General features: G+C 49.5%; 1 protein-coding gene across 3 annotated transcripts in view; it reads right to left on the reverse strand.

The window, feature by feature from the left end:
• LOC144773524 (solute carrier organic anion transporter family member 2B1-like) overlaps positions 1-15,395 on the reverse strand; it is a 619,417-nt gene that overhangs the window by 174,790 nt on the left and 429,232 nt on the right. For 2 of the 3 annotated variants that reach the window (XR_013599997.1, XM_078658585.1), the window contains exon 11: positions 2,722-2,881. Coding sequence is in view for 2 of the 3 variants with exons in the window: in XM_078658585.1 (XP_078514711.1) it covers positions 2,722-2,881 (160 nt within the window). In the remaining variant the exon portion in view is untranslated. The remainder of the gene's footprint in view (positions 1-2,721; positions 2,882-15,395) is intronic. The other variant, XM_078658586.1, reaches the window with a different exon arrangement.

Consider the following 15,395-nt stretch of genomic DNA (forward strand, 5'->3'; position numbering starts at 1 on the left):
GAGCGGAGCGGATTTTACGCCCATGCTTACAACAGTATGCTCTGTCCAGCGGGAGCAACTTCCTTCCCATTTGCTACTGGACATTTTAGGGCCCCTCTGCCTTAGGAGAGTCAGGGGTCGACCATCCCCAAGTGCAGCAGCAAGGCAGAGGCTGTCAGTGCTACAGTGGAGCTTCGAGTGGAAGCTGCCATCAGGTTGACTCTTTCTGACCCTGAATACACACTTTTCAATGTTGGTATACCTATATTAATTCAACAAAGCAAAAGCGTCTGAATTATTTGCCTGGGTTATAAACAGGAGAGCTACTCGCAGGAAACTGGAGAGCTACCTCTAGCTCTCGAGCTACTCATTGAAGAAACCTGCTTTAAGGATTGACCTTGACAAGAGTTGTGATTACTCCTTGAGATGGACACTTGCCCGCTCCAAATACTAATCCTTTTTCATGCAGTGAGTGTCTACTCAAATTTCCTGCCAGTGGTTCACAACTTTTCAAGTACACAGTGTAGCATCAGTCACTGAACTTGCCAAGCTAGCAGACCAAAAGGAATTACATGAGCCACTAGATTAACTACCTGTTAACACAGGCGACACCAGAACAAAAGTAAAGCACCAGCAGACACAGACTTGAGCACCAATGAGTATGAGCACTGAACAGCTACTTCAAGCACATAGAATCAATGACAGCTGCCTCTGGATTGAGCTAGAGGGAGCACGGAATGAACAAGTAATTGCAATTGGAGGGCTGGGAGCACTGAAAGTGGTATGCAATCCACATGGTGATGCCACTATGTCAGACCACAGATACTTAACCATAGCATTTAAAAGTAACTTTCAGCAGACACCCAGATGGGGAATCTAAAGAATGTGTATGTAATTCTCATCAAGACCTTTAATGGGGTATGAGCTAATTGGCAGAAGGTTCCATGAGATGGTCAAATAAACCATTGGGAAACCACAAGAACAGTGTTAGAGTCAGTTTGATGGTCTAAAATCTTGACCTTCAAATCTAAGCAAGCAAGATCTCACATAGGCTTCCAAAGAACCAAAATAGAAGTGCCATAAATTGCACTGGGCCTGGTATGCCCAAACTAGCACCAACTGAGCAAGCGCAAAGTGAGTCTCACACAAAAGGGGGCAAGACAGATCTTGTGCTCTCTGCAGCAGAGCCGCTCTCAAGTGTGGTCCACCCACATCAGTCCATAACAAGGAAATTCAGAGGTGAAGCTCCTTTCCACACCCAACGACATGTCAGAGCAAAGTGGAGCTTACCGTAGCACCTTCCTGCCACAGCGAAATGGGGAACAAAGGGTTACATGTATTTACCAAATTGCGATTTTCTGTGATTCAGAATTAGGTAATCACTTTTCGTAATGTATGAAATTCATAGAGTTTCATTTTGTAATTCCTTAGGGGTTGCAAATCGAACTACCTCATTAATATTAAATGGGTAAGTCACAATTTACGACCGCCTAGGAATCGCTAAATTCACAGGGATGATGGCCTGCTAGGGTCAGCGATACAAAAGGGGATGATGGACGGAGCGTTTGAACAAATCAAACACCCCCAGTCAACTGATCTGGGTTTAATCCATCACCATTCTTTAGTTCACTCAGCCACCCCAGTTCAGACATGGCTATATGCAAATCAGTCTGACCCTGTGCCTCCTGGGAACAGTCCAGCCCGAACTGCCAAGCCATGTCTTCCCTGGACCGGAAACAAGCATCCTGGGACCGGTTTCGGATTCATAATCCTCATCAGCCAGGCTATCTTGAATCCAGTGGCCAAGTGAACAAGGGACTCACGTCTGAGCATACCCTGCCACACTTAGGGCGAACAAAGCGATACAAAAGGGGATGATGGACGGAGCGTTTGAACAAATCAAACACTCACCCCCAGTCAACTGATCTGGGTTTAATCCATCACCATTCTTTAGTTCACTCAGCCACCCCAGTTCAGACATGGCTATATGCAAATCAGTCTGACCCCGTGCCTCCTGGGAACAGTCCAGCCCGAACTGCCAAGCAGCACACCATATCTGTGATTGCTTCTCAATAATGTATATAGGAAAACGAGTTACGTTTAAAAGAAAAAAAATCTAAAATTTTGTTTTCATGTTGTAAGAGCAGGCAATGGTCAGTGGATCCACTGCCTGCTCTTAAAAACGTGTTTCCCACCATTCCTAAAGGGGAAGGAGTACCTTGGGGACCCCTTCCTATTTGCGAATGGATTACCACCAACTTGAAGTTTGTGGTAAAATGTGAATGTTTTGTGGCTGCATTCATATTCACAAAACATTCCTACATACCGCTGCCATTTGGTAATTGGAAGGGACGACCAATATACGCCCCTTTCAAATATCGAATCGCAAACCCATTTTGCGATTCTGTAACAGGTATCTGAATCGCAAAATGGGTTTGATACATAAGAAATTTCTTTTTTGCATTCACAAACAGGCCAATTCTGTGAATCGACCTATATGCGAACGCAAAATAGCTGCAAACCCATACCCCAAATTACTTATTGCAAGATAGTGACAAAAAAACAGCTGAAGGTTTGATGATAAAAATTAGAATAGCATATATGGTTGAAATTCAAGAGTTTTTTCTGCAATAGTAGTGCGGTTTGCATTTCTTTACGGTGATACTAACGCTCCTAGAGCGAAGACTGCAATGAGGAGGTAATGACTCACCATCAACAGGCTTTAAAAACTTGACAACTTACCAAAACCTTATTTTCCCTGAAGTTGTAACTCACATCTTCACACCCTGCATAGCATGGAGAGATGTATTCAATGCCATCATAACCACAGATAGGATTGTAAGCTGTGTCTGAGCAGTGGCACTTGCTGTTACATTTGGAAATGTTTTGTCCAACTTCCTCACTAAGAAAAAACAGAAAGACTTTGTTTACAAATCACATCCAAATATTTAAAATGCCTCATAACCTTGACACAAAACACAGCTGTGTTTATCTGAGCATAATGTTTTCAGAATATAATGGATCATTAACAAGCGAAAACAATATACAAAGAGGCGAGATTCAAGTTGGATACAGATGGGTTGCATTTTCTTTTGTAAGGTATCTACACAACGTAATGTGACAGATGTAACAAAAACCTAAAATATGCAGGATCATCCCAGCATACCTCACTGCCCAAACTGGGAGGCAATACATCACCTCAAGCACAAACTACTTTGCAGGGTTTCTTTGAGATGAAGCAATGCCTACAAGAATTATTTCCAATAAACCTGGCCAGCTTTTCGTCAGTTATTCTATATGCCCCTGCTCTGATAAGGTCTATTCTTCAGCTCTCAACCAGTTCTTCATAGTGGGGGTTTCTACACTCATTCATCTGATGAAAGATCTTCATCTCGCCAGTACTAGTGATTGCCCGTTTTTTTTTATTTCACACTTATTTTGTAAGGGAATTTGCTTAAAAGAGAGGCATTCAGTGCATCTTGAATACTGAGCTTGTTGGCACTCATTAACATGCCCCTCACCCGATTACAAAATCTTTTAATTTTTGGGGACTCAAATCATTTGATACCAAGCCTTGCCAATGCTTTTTGATACATAGCTGCTGTGGATACAAACGGCTTTAAGGTGGCCATCTTTAAATGGGTTTGTTCAAAGATTATGAGTGCATTCGAAGCCTGCCATCATGAATGCGTGCATCGCTGGTGGACATCTTTGAATGGAATTGTTTAAATATTGAAAACCTATTTCCTGGTCCCCTCCAAGCATGCTCAGAGGCAAGCTTCTTGACATAGGTAAAAACCCATTTTAAGCGGGATGTCACGTAAAAGTACAGACGGAGGAAAAAAAATAAAAAAATAAATAAAACTTAAATAAAGTTGTGGAGGGGAAGGGGAAACAAGCACGGAGGGGCAAAAGAGCAATAAAGGAGCTGGAGAATGTTTTTTTTTTTAGTTTTATATAGCTTGAGCTCGACCTGGGAAATCGGGTATCGGAGCGCTTTACATGACCACCAGTTTCGTTACAGAAAGACACATTATTTTTTTTTGCTGGGCATGGGGAGATTAAGGGGCCGATTCCGATTTGGTAAAATCCCGTCCGAATCGTTGTACGGAGTCTTTATCCCGTACGAATCGTACAGAGAACCGCACCCGCACGTACGATGTAGTACGATATGTACCCAATGCAGTTCTCTGTACGATTCGTACCAAAGACGGTACGACTCAATGATCCGTACGAATCGTATTCGGAACACGCAGTACGCGACATCCGTACGGTTCGAAGGTGCTTTTTCCGACCCAGCAAGTACGATTCGTGTCCAGAGCACTCCGTATGACGCTTTTGCTACGGCAGTTTAAAACGTCCGGAAAACCAGATTTCGGCTCGAAATGCGTACGGGACGGACCCCCCGTGTATGGTGCGTACACCCCATCATTGCAGGGGTACGGTGCATTGGGGTACGGTGCATACACCCCTGGATTACAGGGGTACGGTGCGTAAGTCCCCGTGTGTACCCCCATGAATGTAGGTATACGGTGCATAGGGGTACGGTCCGTAGGTCCGTACCCCTACCCCCTAGGTCGTATGTGTACAGTGCCTACAACCCCTGCGTACTCCCCTTGAATTTATGGCTACAGTGCTTATGCGATTGTGTAGATCTCCGTACGAATTGATCATACCCGACGTATCCGTACGAATCGCGTCCCCATTCCCCGGTCCGGATCGTACTTGGCGGGTCGTATGGCATGTTTACGAATTGTACGGTTTACTGTGCGGGTCTATGTCGTACGGACTCACCCTTGACTTTCGTCCGATTCGCGACGATTCTGACGTATTTCGAGCCAACGGATCGTACTACGCGATTCGGACGGATTACTACGATTTGTACTGAAATGTCTACAAATATGACGGATTCGTTTCCCGAATCGGAATCGACCCCTAAGTGATTTTCCCAGAATCACAGGATGATTTTTAGCTTTGTTGCTGAGACTCGAAACGGTTACCCAGCTTCAAGGTCGACCGCTCTAGCTGTAAGCCTATATCCTCTCCTCTATGTTTAAAAATCAATAGTGATGGAGAAACAATTAATGAGTTGTGGGAGGGGTGGGAAAAGCAACATAGAAATGAGCACAAACTGAGGGAGGTGCAGAGGAAGCTACACAGTGATCGAGGGACTGGGACAATGTGAAGAGGGTAGCGGCACATGATGGCTGGAGAAAGTAAATATATGCACTTCCATGGAGTGCTTAAAGAGAATTAGTTTACTGAATGCCAAAGAACGTTAGCAGTGGTAGGACACAAAGGAAGTAATCAGAACGCTGTGACACCTAAATTCTCCTGGCAGGACAATCAAAAGAATAGGGAAGAAAGTCATTGAATCAAGATAAGAAAAAAAAATATACAACAAAGCAATTCAATCAGGTGCAAAGGGCTGACCCAACGTCCACTGTATGTATGTTGTAAACAATAGGTCTGCATGCATGCCCTCCACCTTTAGGGCATCTTTTTCTTCTATCAAGGACAATCTAGTGCAGCATGGCATGAGTTAAATAGGCATGGTGTTGTGCATGAAACAGAGTAAATTTTAAACTAGCCTTATTGACAGAGTTTAAGATTAGTTTACAGGATTTTGGCCAGACCATTCCCAGCTTGCTTTGCAGGGAGCTCTTGGTCAAACTATGGAAGTCGGACCTCTGGATATTGTCATCAGGATGAACTAGCAGGGCAGACCGGCTCGCGGTTTGGCTTGCCAGGTTGAACTTGTCCACTTATGGAGTTTTTTTACAAAGTTTATCCAAAGTTCTCCAAACTTCTGGAACTTCTTCTTGAAGTTCCTCTGCGGGTTCCAAAGTCTCCAAAACACAATTTATGGGTCTAGAAGCTCTGAGGTGGTCTTTGAAAGTTTGGGACTCACAATCCACTTGGACAAAACCCTTACAAATCCACTGGATTCACATGTGAAGCAAATTAGGTTCTCTGGGGTCAAGCAGAAGCGCAATCCTGTCCAATGAGGCACAGGGCAATACCACAGAGCACGACCACTTCTTCCAATGTGTGGCAGCATGGTCTTCCAGAAAGCACTATGAGCAAATGCATCAAGCATTTTACCAGTCGCAAATGGGCAAATTTTGCGAATCAGCCCATTTGTGACCGGTAAAATGCTATTTGCAATGCATCAAGCCCAAATGCATTCGCAAAACAGGTAATCACAATTTTTGCGATTACCTATTTTGTGAATGCAATTGGGGTATCGCAAATTCCGATTCCCTAATTGCGATGCATTTTGCATTCGCAAACTGTGTTTTCGCTAATTGGAATCACAAATTAGCATCAACTTAAGGTTGATGGTAAGTTGCACTTCCTTCGAAAAATACACACAAATTCATTTTTCAAAGTGCAATGTGGTGCACACACGTGCATACTTACCTTTGTTGAGGGTGCATCAGGGTGGTCTTTTTGCACCCTTGCACCATTGAGATTGAGTGAGCAATTTGCGATTACCTATTTGGTAATCGCAAATTGCAAATGCTATCCTATTCGGCCCATAGGAGTTAATGGGAAGGCATTCATTAATTGCGAATGGCAATTAATAAATGTATAGGAAGCGCAAATATGTTAGTGAAACCTACATGCATAAGGGATAGTGATTGCTTAATAGCAATACCTCAAGAATCGCTATTAAGGAATCGCTATTCCTTAGCTTAATGCATGTGGCCCTATTTTTTCCAAAATTCAATATGTCTGAAGTCTCAGCAGGGGAGCAATATCTTGCTAACCCAACCTCCGGTGTGTCTCATTTCCATAGCTCTCCGCCCCCTGACGCTTGCAAATTCCTTCCTTAAGCCTCTCATTGGCTGGATAATATGGGATGGGGAAAGATGGCCCTGACTATTCCTGTCTGTCCTATCTTTTCTTTGAATCTCAATGGTTTACGACCCCCTTCCCCAAGCTCAGGCATTAACCTGCAGTAGGGCTCTTTCCAACAGATTAGCCTCTCTCTCCAATTCGAGTTGGGGCACAATTTACATTTTAATGCCGTTCTTCAACACAGGGGTGCTTTTAAACTGACCTCAGGCTCCAAGCAGTGCACATATGCAAGTGCAGAAAGGACATGCCCTATTATATACTAGAGACTTAAAAGTCGTTTTAATCCCCCTCCCCTATTATGTACTGGGGATTTATAGGGTAGGTCATGCCTGTATGAAGGTGTTTTCACTGTATTCTCAATGTGTTTTCTCTATAAAACTGGTCCTGGCTCTGCCTGGCAGAGCCCAGGATACAGTCAGAGTCAGTTACCACTAGTACCAATCAGCAGAAAATGGGAGTGCCCAGGGTTTAGGATGACTTTGCAGCATTGAGCCCCCAAACAAAAGATAATGGGTTGCTAACCTTTAACCCGGTAGTCCTCATCAGCTATGTGGAAAAAAGCTGAAAAATCCTGTGGTCAGTTTGCACACAAAAGTGAGTCCCAAGGGGCGTGGCCAGCAGCCGGCGATGGCGTCAGCTTAGGAGGAGAGCTCCGTGACTGAAGCGGCTCCCAGAGAAATCCGACCATTTATCCTTCAACAGACTTTCCCAGGCGGGAAGGCACCGAAGCCCAGGACCGGGCGGCAATGAATCAGACCAGCGGGACCTCAATCCGAGGTCGGGAAGAGCAGTTTTGACCGTGCCCCGTGTGGGCCTGTGTCCGACATCCGGACCGGGGAGCAGAGTGCGCTGCCGACCTGGCAGGAAGCGGACTGTCCCGGGCAGAGAACCACCGGAAGTGCCCGGCCGCGGCCAGCGACGGCGGAGAGAGAACCGGAGCGTCCAGCCATTGCTGCCGGACTTCAGGAGCCCGGGGTGCGTGCCTGAGTGCCCGTATGAGGTGAGGAGGAGAACGACCCGGACGGCCGGCAGGGACGGAGACCGGCGCTCAGTGCGGCGACATCGGGACTGGTGACCGCCATCTTGAGTCACCATAAAGCCCTGCTTCAGCCGCTGTAGACTCGGCGCGGCAGCCAGAGCACTGGGACAGGCGGCGGAGGAACTCGCGCTGCCTAAGTGACCGCAGTGTAGCTCCTGGGCCCCCCTGCTGAACAAGGGCGCACGGAGAGGCGGAGAGCCCGGGCGAATAATAGACCTGATTGCGCCTCCTCCCAGGGCGGACTCCGAGAGCAGAAGTGCTTCCACGCGGGACACTCTCCCTAACTCCGGACAAATTTACCCGACGGTGTCACGGGCCCCACATTACCACCAGGGGTATCAGGCGGTAGATCCGACGGCCGCAAGACAAGGGCGGCACACGTGGGACTGGAGGGGAGCAGCTGACGCTCTTCCAGGGTGGAAATAGACTATCGACTGCCCCACGCGAGGGTCTGAGTCTCGGCTGGCAACCTCACCCTACTAACATTGTAAGGGCATCACCAGACTACGGGGACCCTGTAATACCTGCTGTCGTCACTGGCCGCAGGAGCCACAAACAACTTTCAGGGGTCAAACCGGACCTCGGGACGCAGCGTGGGCCCTTGGACTGTGCCCGGTAGCGGTCTGGGGAAGGGACGATTGGAGCGACCCCAGAGGAACCGGGTGTAAACGCGAACAAACAGTTGGACCGGATCAGCGGATACCGGCTACATTCACCTTTGGCGAGACCCACAGCCGTGATGGCCGGCAAGGGGCCGAAAAACGTGGCGGCGCAGTCGCGCCTGGACCGGTTTGCATACGACAAGCCTGGCTCTCCCTCACCGGACGCCAAATCACAATCGGGCAAGACTGCTGACGCGTCCGGTGGCAAGAAGGCGACTATAGACGACGTCATGCGGGCCCTCACGCAGGTGCAATCCACGGTGGGGTCGATCTCAGCCGAAATCACGCTTATAAGGGCGGACTTTCATAAGATGACGGAGAAGGTGAATACTATGGAGGTGGTGACCAAAGCCTTGGTTGAAGACGTATCGGAGCTGCAGATTAGCATGGAGCGCATCTCAAAAGAAAATAAGGAACTGCGTGACAAGCTCGATGACCAGGAAGGGCGCTCGAGGCGGAACAACATCCGTATAATAGGTGTGCCGGAATCGGAAGACACGAGGGCGATGGACCTATATGTGGAGACCCTAATCAAGGAGACCCTAAAGCCCAAAGGACTTTCCGCCTTCTTCACAGTGGAAAGGGCACACCGGGTCCCGGGGGGACGCCATAAGACGGGAGCTAACCCCAGACCGATCATAGCGAGACTCTTCAATTTCAGGGATCGGGACGCCATCCTGCAGGCGGCAAGGAACTCGCCCCCTATTAAGATCCAGAACGCCACACTGGCCTTCTTCCCGGACTACACAGCCGAGGTTGCACGGAGGAGGAGAACCTTTTTCGAAGTAAAAAAGGAACTGAGAGCCAGGGAAATCCCGTATTCAATGCTTTTTCCGGCCAAGCTTCGGGTCGTGGCAGGCAACAAAACTTGTTTTTTTGATTCCCCGGAGGTGGCGCAGGACTGGCTAGAGGGGTGGAGGACGGCGGGCCTCCCTCGTCGCTCCAACAGGCAGACAAAACACAGTAATGCTGGATCCCGACAGGGCCCACAAGCCAACGACGAGGATGGGGAGGTACATTCCCCATTGACTGAACCTCATGAAGAGACCGCCGACGGAGAACAGTGAGTCACTGCTAATGTCTGGCTGAATTGATGACAACGACGACTGGCATGGCCGCCTTGGACACTGGGCGGAGGGGCCTCCGCAGCCGAGGAAGGGGGCCGCTGACTGCGGAGAGTCCTTCACCCCAGCGAGCAAGTACTATGTTTTGGGTTGGGGTCAGGCACTCTGCTGAGTTGGGGGGGCAGGCAGTTTTGAGTCCGTTGAGCAGGGGGGCAGGGAGGGGGGAGTTGGGGGTAGGATGTGGTTATGGTTCTTAGTTTGTACACAGGGTCAAGACAGTTACGATGGGGCACACGAGCGTAGATTGATAGTGTCGCCGCACAGCGCACAGGCTCACTTCACAGGCTTCCTGGTCCTCCACGCGCTCAAATTATCCCTCCGCTCACTCAAGCATGATGGGGGTGGGCACTAATACGGGGCAGGCTTCCCCGTTAAGCCTCATGTCCTGGAACGTGAGGGGTCTGGGAGACAAAATTAAACGGGGGCTGGTCCTACAGAGTATAAAAAGGTTGACTCCCGCCCTGGTCCTACTACAGGAAACACACCTCACTGGCACAGCCACAAGGGCCCTAGATAGGAAAGGCTACAGCATGGTTGTCCACTCTGAGTTTACTAGAGGGTCCCGGGGCACAGGGATACTAATGCATCGCTCGTCCAGGTTCATAACCCAATCAGTTAGCACTGACACTCAGGGGCGCTTTGCGGCGATACATGGGCAGTGGGAGGGAAAGCCGCTCAACGTGGTCTCGGTGTACATCCCGCCGGCACTACACGCCATAGCCCTCCCAGCACTGGGGACATTTTTGCTAGACCTTCCAGAAGGGGATCTCATTGTGGGAGGTGATTTCAATGCAGTGGCGCACGACTCCCTAGACCGCCACCCAGTGCGTACACGAACACCGGGGCCCTCCAGATTGCATGACTTCCTGGAAGCACAGGGTTTAATAGATGTATGGAGGCGTTTCCACCCAGAAGACCGGCAATACACATACTATTCGGCAGTCCACGATAGCCTATCACGGATTGATTATTTCCTCACGTTGGGGGGGGGCCTCCTCAATTTCACTGAATCTCAGATCAGACCACGAGGGGTCTCCGATCACTCCCCGCTGACGCTGACTCTGTCCAGTCAGGAACGAACCCATAGACGAGTCTACCCGATCTACCCGGGTTACCTCAGGGAACCGGGCATAGCCAGGGCTTTGAAGAGCGGTACGCGATCTTACCTCACTGAAAATGCAGGTTCAGTAGCGTCACATGCAACCCTGTGGGAGGCCTACAAGACGGTTCTTCGCGGGCAGGCAATCTCAGTAATCACGCAGCACAAGCGCACACAGCGTCAGGAATTGATAGATCTAGAGGAACAACTTGGCAAGGCAACGCAGGACCACGAGGGGAACCCGACAGAGGTTACCCAACACACGCTCCGACTGTGCCAGCAGCGTCACACCGACCATCTACGCCGCAGGGTAATGGACAGTATGTCAGCAACAACGAGTAGGGTGTATGACATAGGAGATAAAGCGGGGAGGCTCCTGGCGTGGTTGGAGAAGACACGGGGAGGGCAGAGGGCCATACTGCAACTGAAGGACCCTAGTGGTGAGATACATACCAGTCCGGCGCGAATAGTAGAACTCCTGGCAGACCATTTTCACTCCGTATAATCCCCTGAGTACGAGGTCACGCGGGGGATGGCAGAGGGCTCTCTCGTAGGGGTGCCTACCCGCACTCTCCCACAAGACCAACGGGACGAGCTTGACTCCGACCTGACGGCTGAAGAAATACAGATAGCTATAGCAGCATTACACCCAGGGAAAGCGCTGGGCCCCAATGGTGTGCCGATAGAATGGTACAAACTCATGTCCGAATCGCTGTCCACACCACTGTTCCGTGTGTTCAGGGAGTGCCAGGAGCAGGGGCGATTGCCTCCTGATCAGCGCATGGCCACAATCATCGCAATTCCTAAGCCCGGCAAACCCCCTGAAGAGTGCGGATCATACCGCCCGATCTCCCTCCTCAACGCCGAGAGTAAAATTTTGGCAAAACTATTGGCCACCAGACTGCTGCCCCATCTGGCGCACCTGATACACCCGGACCAGTCGGGCTTTATGCCACACCGGAGCACGGCGCTGAATTTGCGACGGCTGCACGGGGTGCTAGCCCGAGCCCCACAGTTGGAGGAGCCGGCAGCGGTGCTGTCATTGGATGCCAAAATGGCGTTTGACATGGTGGAGTGGCGCTATCTATTTGCGGTCCTGGAACACATGGGTATTGGCTCGAAATTCATATCGTGGGTCAGGCTACTGTACACCGATCCCGTGGCTAGGGTGACTGCAAACGGACATATCTCGAGGGAGTTTCATCTGGCAAGGGGCACGAGACAAGGGTGCCCGCTCTCACCGCTGTTATTCGCCTTAGTGCTGGAACCCCTGGCCACGATTATCAGAACCACCCAGCTGCTGAAAGGCATACAGTGGGGGGTGGATGGGAGGATAGGGTTTCCCTGTATGCCAACGACATGCTCGTCTACCTCACGGACCTCACAAGCGGTATCCCGGTCTTACTGGCACTGTGCGAGAGACACGGTGCAGCTTCAGGCTATAAACTTAACTGGTCCAAGTCCATAATTTATATGGTGCGGGGCGTCCTTCCGGTCCTACCTACGGATTGCCACTTGCTCGTAGAACCCGTTTCCTTCAAGTACCTAGGGATTCAAATTACAAGGGAACACACAACCTTTCTAGACCTGAACCTTCAGCCCCAACTGGACAGGCTGAGAGCAGACGTGCGCCACTGGAAGAGTCTCCCCTTGACACTTCTAGGTAGGGCGGCGCTCTTTAAGATGATGGCGTTGCCTCGCTTCCTGTATGTCCTGGAAAATACGCCGGCGATGGTCCCCATATCATTCTTCCGCCACGTGTCGGCGCAATTGTCAGGCCTCCTGTGGGGTGGCAAACCGGCCAGGGTAGCGCAGTTGAAATTGACTAGAGACTGGTACAGTGGGGGGATAGCCCTCCCCAACCTTGAATTGTACTATTGGGCAGCTCACCTTAAGGTGATCAACCAGTGGCTCCATAGTGCACAGGACGACCCGGCTTACATGGCGGATAGACGCCAACTGGGCACGACCACCCTCCTGGCCCCACTCTACAACAAAGGAATGGTGAGGAAGCTGGAAGGACCTACCAAACACACTGTCTCTATATGGCACAAAGCTCAGAGGCGGCTGGCATGGGAGGGAGTGATCACTAAACTCACACCACTATGGGATGCCAAGGCCCTCGGTAACCTGCGCAGTTCTAAAGGGTTTGATCAATGGGATAACATCGGAATCTCCACGGTGGGCGATCTATGGACAAGAGAGGGCATGCTCTCCTTTGCGACCCTGAGGGAGCAGTACGACCTTGGGGTGACTGAAACATACAGATACATACAAATTAGGCACGCACTCATGTCTGTGTTGGAGCCGGGTGTGACAATTCCGGAGTCGGCTCCGTTAGAGGACCGACTGCTTACGGACTATATGGAGTCAAGTGCGACCTCCCTCACTTACCGTAAACTACTGAACAACCTACCGGATCCACTAGGGAAGCTGAAGGAATATTGGGAGGACGAGATAGGGGACCTGGATGAGGCAGACTGGAATGCAGCTCTGGCATCGCCCAGGGAGGCAGGTATTTCCACCCGATTCAGATTGGTCCAATTTAAAGTATTGCATAGGGTTTACTACACCCGCACGACACTATATAAAATACACAGGGCAGAACACCCAAATTGCCTGAGGGATTGTGGGGAGGAGGGTACACTGTTCCACACTGTATGGACCTGTCCTAATATACAAGAATACTGGAGGCGTGTAACACGCACGATAAGCCAGACCCTCCAGAACCCGTTCATGCGTGACCCTAGGGTTTGCCTATTGAATGTATGGGGCCCAACAGACATGTCACTGCCTGCGAAACGATGGGTGATCATTGGTGTGATGCTGGCAAAGCGGGATATCGCAAGTAAATGGGGGGCACTGGAGACACCGACACTGGCGCAGTGGTGCAGAAACATGGACATGCTTATGGTGACAGAGAGGGCGGTGTACGAACAGAGACTTAATCCACGCAAATGGAACAAAATTTGGACACCCTGGAACACTTACAGAGGGGACATTTGCGAGCCTCTGCCTGAAGAGGAAGATGGGGACAGCTCAGGAGATGAGGTGGATATAGAGTAGTGGGTGGGAGCGAGGAGTAGGGATCAGAAGCAGCGCACGACACGAGGCCCTGGGAACTGTGAGTACAGGCGAGATAGTTATTATCAATGACCGCATACACTGCTGTTAGATGCTTCTAGACACGCCATTTGTTACATTGGATTTTTGACACGGATCGTGAACTTTGACCCTTGAAGTAGCAAGTTTAAAGTTGGGGGGGTAAAATACAATACAAAAAGTTGCTCTATTTGATTGCAGGCAGCTGAATGTTGACGCTGCTTTGAAGAATGAATCACCGTTACTGTATACCATGTGCTAGCAACAATAATAAAAATAATAAACATAAAAAAAAAAAAAAGTGAGTCCCAAACAAATATGGTCTCAACATCTTCAGGGACCAAACCACAGAAAAAGCAGCTCTCTCAGAGGCACTCCACCTCCACTCGCTTGGAAGAAGTCACCTACTAATGAAGGCTACTGGCTGATGAAGGCCCTCCCCATTTACCTGTAACAACACTGCTCCAATCCCTTGTTCTGAAGTATCTGTCTGACCACAAATTCCTTACACTGGTGCTGAATACATAGCAGCTTTCAGAGTGACAAAAGCCTTCTGACACTCTGTGGCCCAATCCACCTTTTTGGACCTCTTCTTAGGGATGAGTCCTGTCAGGAGAGCCACAATGACCCCATAATTATGAACACACCTTCTATAGTACCTAGCCCTACCCTGAGTCTGGGTTACAGGAACATCCCAATTCAAAATAGTTTGAATGTTGGCCTGGAGAGGATGTACGTGGCCTCCACCTACCAGATGGCCCAGGTACACCACAGAACTGTGCTCTATTTTCATCATACTTGCTTTATTAGTCAGGCCTGCCTGATGTATGGCCTGAGGCACTTCCCTCAGAAGGCTTAAGTGATTCCCCCAGGTAGAACTGTATACAGCTATGTCATCCAGATAAGCTGCACTGAACTGTTGCAACCTAGACAAGACCCTGTTCACCAACCTCTGGAAGGTGACAGGTGCATTGTTTAAGCCAAAGGGCATTACCTTGAACTGATAATGTCTCTCTGGGGTGGGGAATGCTGACCTCTCCTTTGCTCCATCTGTGAGGGCAATCTGCCAATAGCCTGAAGTCAACTCAAATGTACTCAGGTACTCAGCAGTCCCTAACCTGTCAATAAGCTCATCAAATCTATGTATAGGATTAGCATACGTCTTTGTGACTGCATTAAGTCCTCTGTAATCCACACAGAACCATAATGCTTTTGCCCCCCCTGGGGATTAGGTTTTGGCACCATCACCACTGGGCAGGCCCATGGATTGTCAGAAGGCTCAATTACCCCCAAGTCCAGCATTTTTGCTGCCTCAGCCTTAAAGCTGGCTCTGACATGTTCATAAAACCTGTTCAGCTTACTTTTGACATGTGGGCTGTCACCAGTGTCAATGTGGCTCAAACACCACTCAGTGATGCCTGGGGTGAACATGAACAGGCCAGAAAACTGCTCAAGCACCTGCTTGCCGTCTCTGTGCCACTGGCCTGTCAATGTGGGAGAGAGTACACCTCCCTCCACAGAATCAT

The sequence above is a fragment of the Lissotriton helveticus genome, chromosome 8 (assembly GCF_964261635.1).
Source record: "Lissotriton helveticus chromosome 8, aLisHel1.1, whole genome shotgun sequence".
Classification (NCBI taxonomy): domain Eukaryota; kingdom Metazoa; phylum Chordata; class Amphibia; order Caudata; family Salamandridae; genus Lissotriton; species Lissotriton helveticus.